General features: G+C 49.4%; 1 protein-coding gene across 1 annotated transcript in view; it reads left to right on the top strand.

The window, feature by feature from the left end:
* EFNA2 (ephrin A2) overlaps positions 1–16,727 on the top strand; it is a 132,263-nt gene extending 115,536 nt beyond the window's left edge. Inside the window, exons 3-4 of the mRNA XM_033136802.1 lie at positions 8,596–8,661; positions 16,503–16,727. Coding sequence (XP_032992693.1) covers positions 8,596–8,661; positions 16,503–16,630 — 194 coding nt within the window. The 3' untranslated portion in view covers positions 16,631–16,727. The remainder of the gene's footprint in view (positions 1–8,595; positions 8,662–16,502) is intronic.
* The last annotated feature ends 305 nt before the right edge of the window (positions 16,728–17,032 follow it).

Below are 17,032 nucleotides of genomic sequence, written 5' to 3'. Positions count from 1 at the left end.
CTACATATCCTAAAACATTCCTAAACATTCAAATCGTTCATAACAATATTTCTTGTATACTATTTTTATCTAACATCAACTAGCTAAAGCCAATTCAACAAGCTAATTCTGCTCAAATATCCAATTTTTCACGATTTTTTAGATAGTCCTTAAATTTCTTCCAATCCTGTTGCACCTTCTCCTCCCTAAAATTGTCGAGCTTTTCTGCCCCAAATTTTGCAAATTCGCGAAAGCAAAAGGAGTTTTTTGAGCCCAAAGCGACGCTGCCAAAATGAGTTGCCATACGTCCGGATTTTCCCGGACATTTTTATTTTAAAAAGCGATTTCAGTCCGGACACTGCTTCCAACAGCAGTATTCCGGATATGTCTGGGGAATTCCAGACATATGGCAACCCTAACGAAAAACAAGAACTTTTTTTGGGGGCGTGGAAGCGAAGTCCTTTGCGCACACAAGCTTTCCAACCTCCAAAACAGCCCAATGTGTTCGAAAAGTTGCCTGCAGGTCTGAGAGAAAGGGTTTGGTGGAGAACGGGTTCGGGGGTTTTATTTGTGGACTACAATGGAGTATCATATGCCTGTTGTCTTTGTCCATGGAGTTTTCTTGGCAGGGATACTGGAGCGGCTTGCCAGTTCCTTCTCCAGGTGGAGGAGACTCTTGAGAGTCCCATGGAATGCAAGAAGATCAAACCTATCCATTCTCAAATAAATCAGCCCTGAGTGCTCACTGGAAGGACAGATCCTGAAGTTGAGGCTCCAGTACTTTGGCCACCTCATGAGAAGAGAAGACTCCCTAGAAAAGACCCTGATGTTCGGAAAGATGGAGGGCAGAAGGAGAAGGGGACGACAGAGGATGAGATGGTTGGACAGCGTTCTCGAAGCTACTAACATGAGTTTGGCCAAACTGCGGGAGGCAGTGAAGGATAGGCGTGCCTGGCGTGCTCTGGTCCATGGGGTCACGAAGAGGCGGACACGACTGAACGGCTGAACAACAACAACATGGAGTATCATAGAATCCTAGAGTTGGAAGAGACCCCAAGGGCCATCCAGTCCAACCCGCTGCCAAGCAGGAAACACCATCAAAGCATTCCTGACAGATGGCTGTCAAGCCTCCGCTTAAAGACCTCCAAAGAAGGAGACTCCACCACACTCCTTGGCAGCAAATCCCACTGCCGAACAGCTCTCACTGTCAGGAAGTTCTTCCTAATGTTTAGGTGGAATCTTCTTTCTTGTAGTTTGAATCCATTGCCCCGCGTCTGCTTCTCTGGAGCAGCAGAAAACAACCTTTCTCCCTCCTCAATATGACATCCTTTTATATATTTGAACATGGCTATCCTATCCCCCCTTAACCTTCTCTTCTCCAGGCTAAACATACCCAGCTCCCTAAGCCGTTCCTCATAAGGCATCGTTTCCAGGCCTTGGACCATTTTGGTTGCCCTCCTCTGGACACGTTCTAGCTTGTCAGTATCCTTCTTGGGCTGTGGTGCCCAGAACTGGACACAGTATTCCAGGTGAGGTCTGGCCAGAGTGGAATACAGTGGTACTATTACCTCCCTTGATCTAGACGCTATACTCCTATTGATGCAGCCCATTTTGATTATCCTGGGAGAGGGTTCCAGCCAGCCAGCCAGCCAGCCAGCCAGCTATAAATCAGGAATCTCTGCCATTTTTCCTTCCCCCTTTTTAAAAAAGGTTTCTCCGCTTGTCCCCCTTTTGCACTCGGGCCTCGCTCCGGGAGACAGGTGCCTCCCCTCTCTCCCCATGGCGGGATATGCAGATGGAGGGGGCGTGGCTATGCAAACTAGGGCTTTCTCCACTCTTCAATGGCTCCCCATTGAGGAGCGCTCTTCTCTCGACCTTACAAAAGGTGACATCAGCGTGCCATTGTCGGGTTTTCTTGTCCCGGAGACAATATCGCTCCTCTGAGCGCCCCCCCCCCTGGGGTTGGGAGTGTGTAGATGAGAAGCGACGGGAAGAGAGGGAGGCGGGCAGGGGAATTAAAATGAAGCTCTCGACATCGTTGCCATCAATATCTCAGCAAGCCTCTGGGAACAATATTGAAATCCCCTGGGAACAGAACTGCCGTGGAATGTCAGCTCCGCAGAAGCCGGCCCTCTGTTCAGAAATGAGCTCCTTCCCTGACATCTTTTAAGGACGCAGCTATTTTCATTTATTCAGAATACTCTCCCCCCCCCCCCCCGCCGTCATCCCCCTGAGGAGATCGGGCCGACACGCATTTAATTATTTATTTTTTTAGAACGGTTTTTAAAACCCAAGCAAACGAAGCGTTAGCGCCACGGGCAGAATTTCCCGGAGATCTTAAGAACTTTTTTTAAAAAAAAAGTACCCTGAACCGGGCGCTGTTGCGTTGCCGCATGAATCCCCATTCTGCACCTGCGAGAAACCGGTGTGCACTTTGGAACTCCCTGCCACTTGACCTTGGCCGGGAACCTTCGCTGAACTCTTTTTGCACGTGCTGAAAACATTTTTGTTTGGACAAGACGCTTGAGTGTTTTTAGTTTACCGCTGGTTTTAATTCTTCGACTATAAACTCTCTCTCTCTCTCTCTCTCTTTTGTTTTGATTTCTTCCTTTGCTTTTACAATCAAGTGTTTTGTAATTTTAAAAAAACAAACAAAACAAGGAACCCCCATGCGAGTCTCCGAGACATAAAATGGACGCATCTCCTCTCCTTTTACTCGTGGTTGCGTTTTCTGGCCAGGGTATCAACTTCTGGTGGGTTTTGCCGGAGCTCGGCTGTGCAGGACGGATCGAGATCCTTTTGCTAAACCTCGAATCCTGATTTATTTATTTTTTTAGTTTTTGGATTCGTAATAACGTCGCTCAGAGACCTTGGGCAGCGGACAGGGTGCTGGCACCCCGAGGGGTCCCAAAACAGAGGGGGGGGGGGACCCCTAACAATTCCTCTGGCCTTGCCATGCCCCGGGGCATTGTGGGGGGAAAATGGCTGCCCAGCATTCCTCGGAAGGGAGCCCGCCATTTGCGCCTGGCCTTCTCAAACCAGGGAGCCAGCCCTTAAAAAAAGAGAATAAAAACAGGGTGCAAAATGGTGTTCACACCCATATTTTGGCCGCTGCCGTTTCTATTTTCTCAGAATTCCTCATCACGAGGGAGGGAACATTTCTCCCCATCCTTTTCTGGCCGCAAAGTGGGTCCGCAAGCTTTTTTTAAAAAATGGGGGCCTGCCATTCCTCACCCCACCCCACCCCAAACTGCCCCAGATGGACACAGCATCTGAGGGGATTTGGGGGGGGGGGACGAAAATGCCAAGTAGATTTCCCACAGCATTCCCTCTTTCTCCAGCTCCACTGCAAAAAAATAAAGTCCCAAAAGTAGCAAAAAGCTCAGATATCAGATATGAAAACAAATAAGACTTTAGCTAATGCATATCAAAAACACGCACCCGTTTTTTTTTTATTTAAAATTTTGCTCCATTAAAAACAAACAAACCCACCAATAATGACCCAGTGGATACTGCTTGTGTTGAAAAAACAGCTGTGCGGTTTCTGACAGAATCGTAATTTTTATTATTATTATTATTGCTTCCTGGCTACTTTTTTGCATCAAATGTCTCACACTGTTTCCCCCCTTCCAAACATACGGGATTTTAGTGGGGAAATGGCATGTGATTCCTGCATTTTCCTGGTTCAGAAAACCCACACACCACTCTTTTGTTCATTCCTGGACAAAGATATGGGTTGTGACTACAGAAGAAACGGTTTAGAAAGTTGAAGAAATTGTCCAGAAAGCACAAAACCTACATGTTGTTTGCTTTGGTGAAAATATTGTCCTTTAAAAAAAAAAATGAGAAACCCCAATCATTAGATCTCCATCCAAGCACTTAATGTGTGTATCTGTAAATAGAAAAAGATTGCAAAAATCCAAACGTTATCCAAGCCTCGCAGAAAATATATCCTTTCCAAAGGCCCCCCCTTCCTGGGATTTTCCAGCTCACTTGTTTTCGTCCTTCTGGTTGCAAGAGGTGGAGAAGTCTCTCTATTTGATCAAATCAAATCTTCATTGTTACCAACAAGGACCAGCATTTAAGAAGCGAAAACATTTTTGGTTAGACAAGCCTGCCCAAATGTTAAGCCGATGTGAGTTTTAATCTCTTTTTTTATTTTCATTTTTAGCTTATTGTTATTTCAACCTCGAGAATTGTCGTTTTACCCTTTTTCGTAAACCGCTTTGGAGTTTGTCTGTATTTTTACAATCCGGAGGAGCGTACTCCCGCGTCGCGCAGGGTTGGGTCCCTTCCAACTCTGCGATTTTACGATCCTAGATAAGTTTTATGAAATGAAGCAAATGAAACCCAGAACCACGTCAAACACGTTACCCAATGAAATTAAGCAAAGCAGGATGGAACGAAATAAATTAGGCATTATCGAGTCCCGTCGCGAACTCCAAGAAGGAAACTTTCGAGATAGGTGAGGTCAGTTCCTGGTGGGTTTTGCTAATGCGGCTCTTCATGATATAACTACAGGTGAAACTCGAAAAAATAGAATATCGTGGAAAAGTCCATTTATGTAAGCAATTGTTTTCATTAGCTACTGGAGTTTAATATATGAGATAGACTCATGACATGCAAAGCGAGATATGTCAAGCCTTTATTTGTTATAATTGTCATGATTTTGGCGTACAGCTGATGAGAACCCCAAAGTTGAAATTGTTAATTTGGGGCTCTCATCAGCTGGACGCCATAATCATCACGATTATAACAAATAAAGGCTTGACGTATCTCGCTTTGCATGTCATGAGTCTATCTCATATATTAGTTTCAAATTTTTAAGTTGAATTACCGAAAGAAATGAACCTTTGCACGATATTCTAATTTTTCGAGTTTCACCTGTAATTTTTAAAATCTGATTCTTCATTTCTTTAATGCATCTCCATTCAGAAGCAGCATTAAGGATAGGGCAGGAGATGCAGAAGAATGGAGGCCAACGCCGGCGCCTGGATCTACAGTTCCCCCGGACAAGCAGTGCTCTTAAATCGGTGTCTGAACGTGGTGTTAACACGAATTTTCGGTGACCCTTCCGAAGAAAGGGAAGCCTCGGCCTTTTCTTCTAACAGGATGTCCCCCGCCTGGCTCCCGAGTCGGGGCTGTCAAGGCTGATCTGTTTCAGGGACAGACGGAAAATCCACCTTGTCAAATCACGGCGTCCCTAAAAGCGCTTTTCACACGCACCTTTCCCCCCACCCTCAGCCGAACTGCCCATCCTAATCTGGGCCAATTTCATGCCTTGGAGAGTTCCCACCCACCACCCCTGAGCTTTTAATTGCAAACTTTTTGCCCTTTCTCTCGAAACGACACAGCCTCGCCCTCCTCCTCCTCCTCTTCCTCCTCCCTTCGCCGGCCTCTCCCGACTTATCTGCAGAGCGTATCATTCGGCTTGTCAGGTTTTTATTGGGGGAAATCCGAACATGTCCAAGGATGTTCGGCACTGAAAAGCGTCCCGCTTGGGGGTCGGACAACTTTTGACATCAGTTTGATCAAAGATGCGGTATTAAAAGCAGCAGCTTTTGTCCGTGGGGTTCCCCCCCCCACACACACACACAACATACACACCCAATCGCCCGGCTAAAGGAACAGAGGAAGCACATTGGAGATTGTTAAGCTTCTTAGCATCTGCGGGTCAAACGGCAATCGGCGCGAGGTCCTTCCCATGGGGGGGGCCACATCTGATAGGCCGCTGTGAGAACAGGACTCTGGACTCAGCCTTGACCCAGCAGCCGAGCTGTTCCGGTACTCCTATGTGTGGGAATGTTGAGGATAGTAGGAAAGGATATATTGGCAGTGCCAGATTTACATATAAGCTAAGCATGCTATAGCTTTGTTTTTGTTGTTCAGTTGTTCAGTCGTGTCCGACTCTTCGTGACCCCGTGGACCAGAGCACGCCAGGCACGCCTATCCCTCACTGCCTCTCGCAGTTTGGCCAAACTCATGTTGGTCGCTTCGAGAACCCTGTCCCACCATCTCATCCTCTGTCGTCCCCTTCTCCTTGTGCCCTCCATCTTTCCCAACACCAGGGTCTTTTCTAGGGAGTCTTCTCTTCTCATGAGGTGGCCAAAGTACTGGAGCCTCAGCTTCAGGATCTGTCCTTCTAGTGAGCACTCAGGGCTGATTTCTTTAAGAATGGATAGGTTTGATCTTTTTGCAGTCCATGGGACTCTCAAGAGTCTCCTCCAGCACCACAATTCAAAAGCATCAATTCTTCGGCGATCAGCCTTCTTTATGGTCCAGCTCTCACTTCCATCCATCACTACTGGGAAAACCATAGCTTTAACTATACGGACCTTTGTCGGCAAGGTGATGTCTTTGCTTTATAAGATGCTGTCTAGGTTTGTCATTGTTTTCTCCCAAGAAGGGAGAATTTAAAGGGGGAGGGGAACTGGGTGTAGATTTCCACAATATGAGATAAAAAACAAATAAAATAAAACCTCCATCCAGCAACAGTGTTTTGTGTTGTCATGATGTAAGTCATGGGCCCTGCCTACTAGCCTGCTCCCTAAAATACCCCTGGTTTTCTCCTTTCTATATATAGGGTGCCTACATTCTGCATGCGCTAATGGCTTTAGATACCTTTTAGGTCCATAAATTACCATATAGCATAAAATTCAGCACAAAAAACAGCGACAATTTGTTGTTGACAAAGGACAGCTGGACATGTAAAAGGCCCCATTACCTTCAGTAGCTTAGGGCCACATCAAACCTAAATCCGGCCCTGGGTGGGTGGGATTCGAACCCCGGTCTCCGAGGCCTTAGTCTGACACTCTAACCACTACATCACGCCAATACACGTTGACAATTAATGAGTCTCCTCGCAGTCACACTAAACGATTGAGTTCTTGTAAAGTACATGCAGTGTGGATATTATGTGGATGCGGTTGGTGCTGTGGTCTAAACCACTGAGCCTCTTGGGCTTGCCGATCAGAAGGTCAGCGGTTCGAATCCCCGCAATGGAGTGAGCTCCCATTGCTCTGTCCCAGCTCCTGCCAACCTAGCAGTTCGAAAGCACGCCAGTGCAAGTAGATAAATTGGTACCACTCTGGCGGGAAGGTAAACTGCGTTTCCGTGCGCTCTGGTTTCCGTCACGGTGTCCTGTTGCGCCAGAAGCGGTTTAGTCCTGCTGGCCACATGACCCAGAAAGCTGTCAGTGGACAAACACCGGCTCCCTCAGCCTGAAAGCAAAGATGAGCACCGCAACCCCACAGTCGCCTTTGACCAGACTTAACCGTCCAGGTGTCCTTTACCTTTACCCTCATGGCACCTGCCGAAGTGCCAATTCCACCAATCAGGGATACCGGGGTTCAGGAGTCCCCTAAGTTATTCAGAGCTTTGAACGTCAATACAAGGACCTTGAACGCAACTCGGTAGTAGATGCTGTCTGGCTCATGCCTTTTCCCCTAACCAGGGCGTCTGAACCAGGTCCGAGGGCGGTCCCACAAAGTGTACATTACAGTAGCCCAACCTCAAAGTTACCAACACGTGGATTGTAATGGCAAGGCTGTCTCTGTCCAGGGATGGCTGTACCTGGTGAGGCAGGCCGAGCCGCTAAAAGGGAACCTGCTGGAAATGGCAAACTTGGGTCCGTGGATTCCAAGAGGCTGGCTCTTGAGTAGGGCCTCAGTTGGAGACAGCCCTACACGGGTTATTTGAGCAAAATGGGGAAAAAGCGGAGGGTCGAAACAACCGACCCCCGTTGCACTGTGTGCGTTCGTGGTGCAAAATTCAGGAAGGAAGCCAAACCCCGAGAACGTTGGTGTCATTTTGGGGCATTCAGACTCTCCACGTGGTTCCCTCGTGTGAAGGCAGTTAGATCTCTAGCCCACTATCTGAGTGATCTGCTGGATCCTACGCTGAGAAGGGCCTTTACACTGGCTCGATTTCATGCTATTCCCACAGCATTCCTACAGGGAATCTTCGACTCTGCCCATGCAACAATGGAAAGATAGAGGACTTTATTCACTTCTTCCTCTACTGCCCACTATATGCCTCAATAAGATCCAGGCTTCTCCCTCTAATCCCGCCGACTATCGCCAGGGATGTTGACCGCATGAAATATCTACTGGTGGACGCCAACCCCTTGGTTTCACGTGGAGTGGCCATCTACATCTTACAGGCCCTGAAACTCAGGACCACCTTTTTGGCCAACTTCCCTTAGCCTTAGTCTTATGTATATTCCCAACATGGAGACTGTCGTCATGCCTGCTAGTGCTTTTTATTTTTACTTTTTATTTTATTTTATTTGTTTTAACCTGTTCGATTTTACTTCCAATTGCTTTTAACTGTTGCATTCTCTGTATAATCGTGTCAGGCTACTGCCTGGTCTTTTACTATGTGCTATGGCCATAGGGCTAATGCAATAAATAAATTGAATTGAGTGATTTTGGGGCATTAGGGTTCTGAAACGGAGCAGGGATTCGTGAATCGGGGCTTCAGAGATAACCCTATAAATCTGCCCTCCGGCATTTTGGAAATGTGTAAAATTGAAACTTTACGTAGGACACGTATGGGTTTTTTTTGGTGACGGCGTTCTTTCTTTCTCCCCCCCTCCGCCCCTTTTGTCTCTTACAGCGGCGACGCCACCGAACCTGGTTGACAAACCCTGCTTAAAGCTGAAGGTTTACGTGCGGCCGACAAGTAAGTGACGTCTGAGGAGACCGGAAAGATCCTCCGCAGATTCCAGTGTGCAAATCCGGCGAATCCCAGGGTGCAAATCTGCACAGAAACACGTGTGCTCTCTCACACATACCCGTCTGGGATTCGCGATTCAGGCATCGGGTCTCTGCGAATCCCAGCCAGGGCAGGTTTCGTGGCTCAGAAACCATGTCGAAATACATGATGAAACTCGCCCTTGGAGAGAAAACACTTTTCAGAGCGCATGTTTTTTTAGGGGGTGGGGTGAGGGGGTTGGGGGACGCACTTAAGAAATGCAGGGTTTCGCCTATTATTTTATTATTTTCTTTATACAGTGGTACCCCGGGTTACGTACGCGATCCGTTCCGGCCCACGAGCCGCCTTTTCGCTCTGTGGCTCAAAAGGGGGCTGCAGAAGCGGCAGTCCGACGACGGAGTGCACGTGCGCGAAATGTCGCGCAGGCGCACTCCGCCGTTGGGCCGTGCGCTGCTGCTCCTGGGGCGATGTAGCGAGCAGTGGCGGCGCATGGGAGCGACAAGCGGCAGCCCCTCCCGCCACTCCCCACGCACCGCCAGTCCCCCCGGGAGCAGCAGCGCTGCACGGACGGGGTGCTCGCTCGGACGGGCGCTGCTGCTCCTGGGGTGGAGGAGGGAGCGGCAGCGTGTGGGAGTGGCGGGAGGGACCGCCGCTTGTCACCCCCCCTCCCCTGTCACCCGGGGCGTACCGCACCTACCGCCCCCCCTAGTGACGCCCCTGCGTTTGGGAACCAAGGCGTTTGAGAACCAAGGCATTTGGGAACCAAGGCGTTTGAGAACCAAGGTAGCACTGTATGTTCATAGTAATGGCAGCGATCCAAACCTTTTCCAGGGAAACGGGAAGGACAAACTTTTCCTTCCGCACGTTTCCCCCCTTGAGATCAAATCAGCGAAAGGCCTATTAGACCCCGACTCCATCTCCACCGACCTTCATCCCACTCTTTCTAAACCCACTTCAACCGATGGCTTTCTTGGCGGTGGGTGAAATGCCAGGCTGGGGGGGCGGGTTGCTTTTGGCCCCAGCAAATGGCACCCGAGCGGCACTCAGATCTCCGGCAAATTATCTCCGGTTCTGCTTTGGGGCTGGAAGAAAGGGGAAATGAAATAAATCTAGATTGATGCCTGCTCGGTACATAACCCCACAGGGCTGCTTTTGTTTTCGCAGAGGGGAGAAAAAAGAGAGCAAATTATTTTAGGGGTTTGTTTCCCCCCCCTTCCCTCTTTTCTTTTTCGTAAAAAGCCAGCCTCCAGCTCTCCGTACAGGGGTGGTTCTCCCCACCCCACACCACTTCCCTCGAATCAAATAGGCACAGCTGTTATGGAGAAAAAAGAAAACACAAATTAATAATTTTCTCCTCCTGTTAACGTATAATTAGTATTTGGCCACAGCTCTTCCCAGGGAGCAGGTAAAGAAAGGAGTCAGAAATGTCAGAGTCTGAAGGGATATTGTAGGGGTTTGGGTTTTTGTTTTTTCCTTTCCTTGTTTCATGTGTGTGTGATTTGAGGCAGCTTTTAAAGAAAACAAGAACGCTTTGCTAATGAAAGAATAAATGGCTTCTTTTAAAAAATACTTTAAAAACAAAACAAAAACGGGTGATTATGGGCTGTTAGGCACGTCAGTTTCTCATTTCTTTCCCCACCCATAAATTTAAGTCGCCACATCAGTTTGTGAATATTTTTTTTCCTGCTATAAAAACCCATCATTTTCCTGCAAATTTATCCTAATCTACATCTAAAGGTAAAGGGACCCCTGACCGTTAGGTCCAGTCGCGGACGACTCTGGGGTTGCGGCGCTCATCTCGCTTTACTGGCCGAGGGAGCCGGCGTCCAGCTTCCGGGTCATGTAGCCAGCAGGACTAAGCCGCTTCTGGCGAACCAGAGCAGCGCACGGAAACGCCGTTTACCTTCCCGCCGGAGCGGTACCTATTTATCTACTTGCACTTTTGACGTGCTTTCGAACTGCTAGGTTGGCAGGAGCAGGGACCGAACAACGGGAGCTCGCCCCGTCATCGCGGGGATTCGAACCGACGACCTTCTGATCGGCAAGCCCAAGAGTGGTTTAGACCACAGCGCCACCCGCGTCCCGCTAATCTACATCTAATTGCACGCAATTTCACTAATTGGCACATTTTTGCAAAGCGGTTTTCTGGCGGCTGCGCTGACTGGGGCTGATGAGAACTAAAGTCCAAAAAATCCGGAGGGCACCAGGCTCGGAGAGGCTGGGATATGGGGTCACTGCTATAGGGTACCAAATGTCCTATGGGACCTAACCAATCTGGGCATAAGCTGCATTGATCTCTTAGGGACATACCTTGGTGTAGATCTGCTTAGGAACTCACTGTATCGCTGCTGCCTGGAACCCATTTACGAAGGAATACATCCCATTGGAAGTTAGTAATAGTAATTGTTTATTATTATTATTATTATTATTATTATTATTATTATTACCCTGCCCATCTGGCTGGCTTTGCACAGCCACTCTGGGCGGCTCCCAACAGAATATTTAAAACAGGATAAAACATCAAACATTAAAAACTTCCCTAAACGGAGCTGCCTTCAGGTGTCTTCTAAAAGTCAGATAGTTGTTTATTTCCTTGACATCTGAAGGGAGGGCGCCACCACCGAGAAGACCCTCCGCCTTCAGATGTCTTCTAAAAGTCAGATAGTTGTTTATTTCCTTGACATCTGAAGGGAGGGCGCCACCACCGAGATGGCCCTCCACCATCAGATGTCTTCTAAAAGTCAGGTAGTTGTTTATTTCCTTGACATCTGAAGGGGGGCGCCACCACCAAGAAGGCCCTCTGCCTGGTTCCCTGTAACCTCCCTTCTCGCAGGGAGGGAACCGCCAGAAGACCCTCGGAGACGCTCCTTCGGGTATACTGGACCGAGGCCATTTAGGGCTTTCAAGGTCAGCACCAACACTTTGAATTGTGCTCAGAAATGTCCTGGGAGCCAATGGAAGTCTTTCAGGACCGGTGTTATGTGGTCCCGGCGTCTTCTAAAAGTCAGGTCCTTGACATCTGATGGGAGGGCATTCCACAGGGCAGGTGCCACCACCGAGAAGACCCTCCTGAGAAGGATGGTGAGGATGTCAGCAAGCTGGAAGGTGTCCAAGGAGTGTGACCAAGAATGCTGGAATACCGTGTCCAGTTCTGGGCACCACAGTTCAAGAAGGATACTGACAAGCTGGAACGTGTCCAGAGGAGGGCAACCAAAATGGTCCAAGGCCTGGAAACGATGCCTTAGGAGGAACGGCTTAGGGAGCTGGGTATGTTTAGCCTGGAGAAGAGAAGGTTAAGGGGTGATAGGATAGCCATGTTCAAATATATAAAAGGATGTCATATAGAGGAGGGAGAAAGGTTGTTTTCTGCTGCTCCAGAGGAGCGGACACGGGGCAATGGATTCAAACAACAAGGAAGAAGACTCCACCTAAACGTTAGGAAGAACTTCCTGACAGTAAGAGCTGTTGGACAGTGGGATTTGCTGCCAAGGAGTGTGGTGGAGTCTCCTTCTTTGGAGGTCTTTAAGCAGAGGCTTGACAGCCATCTGTCAGGAATGCTTTGATGGTGTTGGCAGGGGGTTGGACTGGATGGCCCTTGGGGTCTCTTCCAACTCTAGGATTCTATGATTCTATAAAGGCATCTGGAAACCAAGCCTCATGAGGAACGGTCGAAAGAGCTGAGTGTGTTTAGCCTGGAAAAGGGGAGACTGTGAGGAGATATGATAGCCAACTTATGATATCTTAAGGGCTGTCACAGGGAAGATGGACCAAGCTTGGTTTCTCCTGCTCTGGAGGGGCAGGACTCGAACCAAGAGCTTCAAGTTGCAAAAAGGAAATTCCAACTAAACATCAGGAAGAACTTTCCGACAGTAAGAGCTGTTTGACAGGGGAATGGAGGCGGCAGGCTCTTAATACCTTGGATGTTTCTAAGCAGAGGCTGGATGGCCATCTGTCACGGCTGGGATTCCTGCATTGCAGGGGGTTGGACTAGATGACCGTTGGGGGTCCCTTCTTCCAACTCTACAATTCTGCCATCCTGTGCTCTACCAAATGAGCTATTTATGCTCCCTGCATATCCTTCCCTCTTCGGTGATTACGGCAAGCATTTTGCTCGTAATAATCCTGGACGGGGAAGGGGGGGCAGCGGCGGAGCTGAATGCAGAACACAAAGGGGAATTGGCATCTGCGGATATTGTTGTTCCTTCCCTCTCTTTCTTCCCTCCCCTCCTCCCCTGGCTATGATCCTGCAAAAAACCACCCTTAATCCCGTCATAAACTTTAAAAGACGAGACAAGCCGGGGGAACGGCGTTCGGAAACGGCTTTCGCAGTAATTTAGCCGACGCGCTCCTGCGCCGCCGGCTGATTAGGGGCCTTTTGCAGGCGGGATTATGGGACGGGCGAGAAGCGGCTGCCCTTTGACCCCCCTCGACCGCAGGCAGGGCCAAGAAACCAAACACGCGAGGCCCTTACACACACGCCACCAGCCCCCAAGAGGCGTCCTTGGCGCTGGAAGAGGTTGGCAGAGCTCCGCGGGCTGGCTGGGGTCCATTGAGCAAAAAAATAAAAAAATAAAATTGCCTCCCGTTTATTTTGAAATGGACTCTTGCCTTGGAGAGGCAGCCAGAGGGCGGCTTGCGAGCTTGTTGGCACGTTGCCCTTTCCCCTCTGGGTCCCGACCCTCTTCCTTTCTGCACACGAGAGGAAGCTGGCGACCTTGGCGGCTGGGCTGGGGCCAGGAGGAGGAGAAACGGCGAGGTGCACATGGTCGCAGAAATGCAGCGTCCAGCAAAGAGCTGCTGGATGAGGCCAAAGGTAGCCGGATGCCCGGAGCGCAACAGGATTTTTCCCCTCTTGCGGGAATCTCTCCAGCAAGTCGCATTCGGAAGCATCGCTGCCTCCCAAAAGCACCGAGCAAAAGGAAGTCCTTCTTTGCATGGCACATCGCGTGGCAATCTCCCTCCCCCCCTCCCACTGAATAATGACACATGAGACATGGTATCAAATTAATGGGCGTAAAGGCCACGACTTTATTGGTTATGGATGTTCAGCGGTATTGGCTTAGGCATTGGATCCTAGCCACTATATCTGATGCTCATCAAGTTGAGCTGCCCCTGTGATCACCGTTGGGGCGTGCCTTAGGCCCTAACCTCCCTAGGCTTCGGACAGGGCCGCCACCCCCCCCCCAGAAACCTTTAACGGAATACCCTTCCAATGAGGGGCAGGTGATGGCACTACCTCCCCTTTTTACCTCTATTGATGTTATCCAGTGCCTAACCGACAAACCAAAGTTGTGGCGAATTGCTACGAGAATTGATGCTTTTGAATTATGGTGCTGGAGGAGACTCTTGAGAGTCCCATGGACTGCAAGAAGATCAAACCTATCCATTCTCAAAGAAATCAGCCCTGAGTGCTCACTGGAAGGACAGATCCTGAAGTTGAGGCTCCAGTACTTTGGCCACCTCATGAGAAGAGAAGACTCCCTGGAAAAGACCCTGATGTTGGGAAAGATGGAGGGCGCAAGGAGAAGGGGACGACAGAGGATGAGATGGTTGGACAGTGTTCTCGAAGCGACTAACATGAGTTTGGCCAAACTGCGAGAGGCAGTGAAGGATAGGCGTGCCTGGCGTGCTCTGGTCCATGGGGTCACGAAGAGTCGGACACGACTGAACAACAACAACAACATTTATACCCCACATGTCTGTCTGTGTTGCCCCAGCGGCTCTGGGCAGCTTCCAACATATATAAAAGCATAGCAAAATATTAAAACAACAACTTCCCTATAAAGGATTGCCTTCGGACGGCTCCGGGGTCGACTGAACAACAACAACAAAGGCGGAAAAACCTGATTTGGCTAGCCCAAATGGGGGAAAGTCCTACCAGGCCCCCCCCCAGCCAACTGGGGCGACCAACCGCAGTCCATAGCAAGGTCAATAGCTAACCTAAAGGGTGGGTGGGCGGGAGAACCGATGCAGCTGGGGGCCACGAAGGAGAGGGGGGAAGGATTCCCGCCGTCTCCCAGTTAAAGGGTCGCTGGCCCCTCCCCTCAGCCGACCTGATTGGTCGGCCTTCGGGGAGAAGCAGCGGGAATGTGGCCAATCACGCAGGGGCTGTGTATCATCCCCTGCGCGCGTGTTCGGATCGTGACGCCCGCAACGCCACCTCCTGCCCACGAGAGGAAGCTGGCGACCTTGGCGGCTGGGCTGGGGCCAGGAGGAGGAGAAACGGCGAGGTGCTGATGGTTGCAGAAATGCAGCGTCCAGCAAAGAGCTGCTGGATGAGGCCAAAGGTAGCAGGATGCCCTGAACGCAACAGGATATTTCCCTCCTTCTGGGGGAATCTCTCCAGCAAGTAGCACCGAGCAAAAAAGGAAGTCCTTCTTTGCATGGCGCATTGTTAAACGATGGAATTTCCTCCCACATCAGGCAGGGAGCGCCACAAACAGTGATCTGAGGCCCTTCTTCATGTGCCTCCTTAATAATAATAATAATAATAATAATAATAATAATAATAATAATAATAATAATAATAATAATATTGTTTTTTGTATATTATACCCTCCGTCTTGGGTTGAATCCCTTTCCAATTTAATGTATTGTTGACTTCCTTCCACCTCATTATGGTTTTCTCTGTTGAAGTTTTGATCCTCCTGATTTCTGATTTCCCCGGTTAATCTTGCCATCTCTGCGTAGTCCGATAATCTCATCTGCCAGTTCACCCTGGTAGGTATATTGCCATCTTTCCAACTCTGGGCAAGCGACATCCTTGCAGCTGTTACGTAGCGGACATAAACAGTCTTTTTCAGCTCAATCAGTATCTTTGCAGCTACAATTCCTAACAAAAAGCCTTCTGGTTTTGTTTTGTTTTTTTTAACAAAGATGATTTTAAACATTTTTTTTCAACTCATTATATATCATCTCCCAGAATCATGGGCGTACCAAGGAGGGGCAGGGGGGCTGCTGCCCCCCCCCCAGAAGCAAAAAAAAAAATTAAATGGTTATCGGCAGCCTAAAAGGAAAGAAAAGCTCTCCTCCTGAATAAAAGCTCGACGACTGGTCTTTCTCCCCCTCCCAAAATCTCAATAACAATTGAGCTCTTGCCCTCTTGCCAAGGCACAGTTGGCCACTGTGTGTGTGTGTGTGTGTGTGTGTGTGTGTGTTTTGCGCCGGCTGTTTCCCCCCCTCCCTCATGCCAACAAAGAGCTGGCGTGCCTATCAGAGACCGGATCCTAGCCTGCACCCTGCTTGGTCAAATGGGGATGCAGGCTGAGACCCGGGCAGCGTCAGGGGGCGAATCTGAGGGCTGACCATGGTCTTAGCCTGGGTTCTCATCCTTCCTCGTCTGCCTGCTTTTTGTATCCACGCTACATAGTGCTGGCAAGAGAGGAACGGTTTCTGAATTTGCCTGGATTCATCGTTGCAAGGGAGCTTGGGAAACTTGAGTTCCCTTGCATGGTGAGTAGTTCCTTTGCGAGGGCTGAGGATCCTGGGAAACTGAGTTTTTCAGCCATTTGGGGCTTTCTGTTTGGGGGGGGGAGTTTTTTCTGTTTTTTGAAGCTGTTTTTGTTTTTGAACCTGAACGACCATAGCTCCCCCCCCCCCAGTTTTGATCCTGGGTACGCCCCTGCCCAGAATGCCTTTACACTTCCACCACATATGTCGAAAAGTGCCTTCCTTCTCTTTACATTTCCAACCAACACTTGAACTTGTCCCGTACATTTCCGCTTACTTGCTGGGAGTTTACAATATCAGCTGTACATCATTTGCTCCCTCTTTCCCTTCTTATACCCCCTTCTTTTCTTTCCTCGCAGACGATTCTCTCTACGAGTCCCCGGAGCCGATATTCACCAGCAATAACTCCTGCCACAGCTTCCGGGTCCCGGAGACTTTCTTCGTGGTGGTGGTGATCCCGGTTTTCTGGACTATCCTGACTTCCTAGCCCTGCTAGGTGAGGACAGAAGAGGAAGAAAACTGGAGCTCTTTTCAGCAGCCGCTGGGGGGGGAAAAACGAGGGGGGAGGATTGAAAGAAAGAGAGAGAGAGGGCGTGAACGAAGTATGAAGAGAGGACTAGCGGCGATGACTTTGTTCAGTTTTGTGTGGGGAGGGAAGGGTGTGTAGTCAACGGATCTCTGAACTGCGGTCTCGGCCACAAACGAGCTTGTGGATCAGGGCCACCTAAGACAGCCAGGTGGACAGACCCCTGCCTCCGTTTCCCAGGTCAAGCCACTGTTACGGTTCACAACCAGACCCCCCGGTACACCCCATCAGATCTGGGGCGGCGGAAGGATCAGTGAGATAGAGAGGGCAAGAGACCGGTTTTGGAAAGCCTGCGGCGGGAGG

Source organism: Lacerta agilis, chromosome 18 (assembly GCF_009819535.1).
Source record: "Lacerta agilis isolate rLacAgi1 chromosome 18, rLacAgi1.pri, whole genome shotgun sequence".
Classification (NCBI taxonomy): Eukaryota; Metazoa; Chordata; class Lepidosauria; order Squamata; family Lacertidae; genus Lacerta; species Lacerta agilis.
The sequence above is the reverse complement of the archived record's forward strand: the minus strand, read 5'-3'. Positions and strand labels throughout refer to the sequence as shown.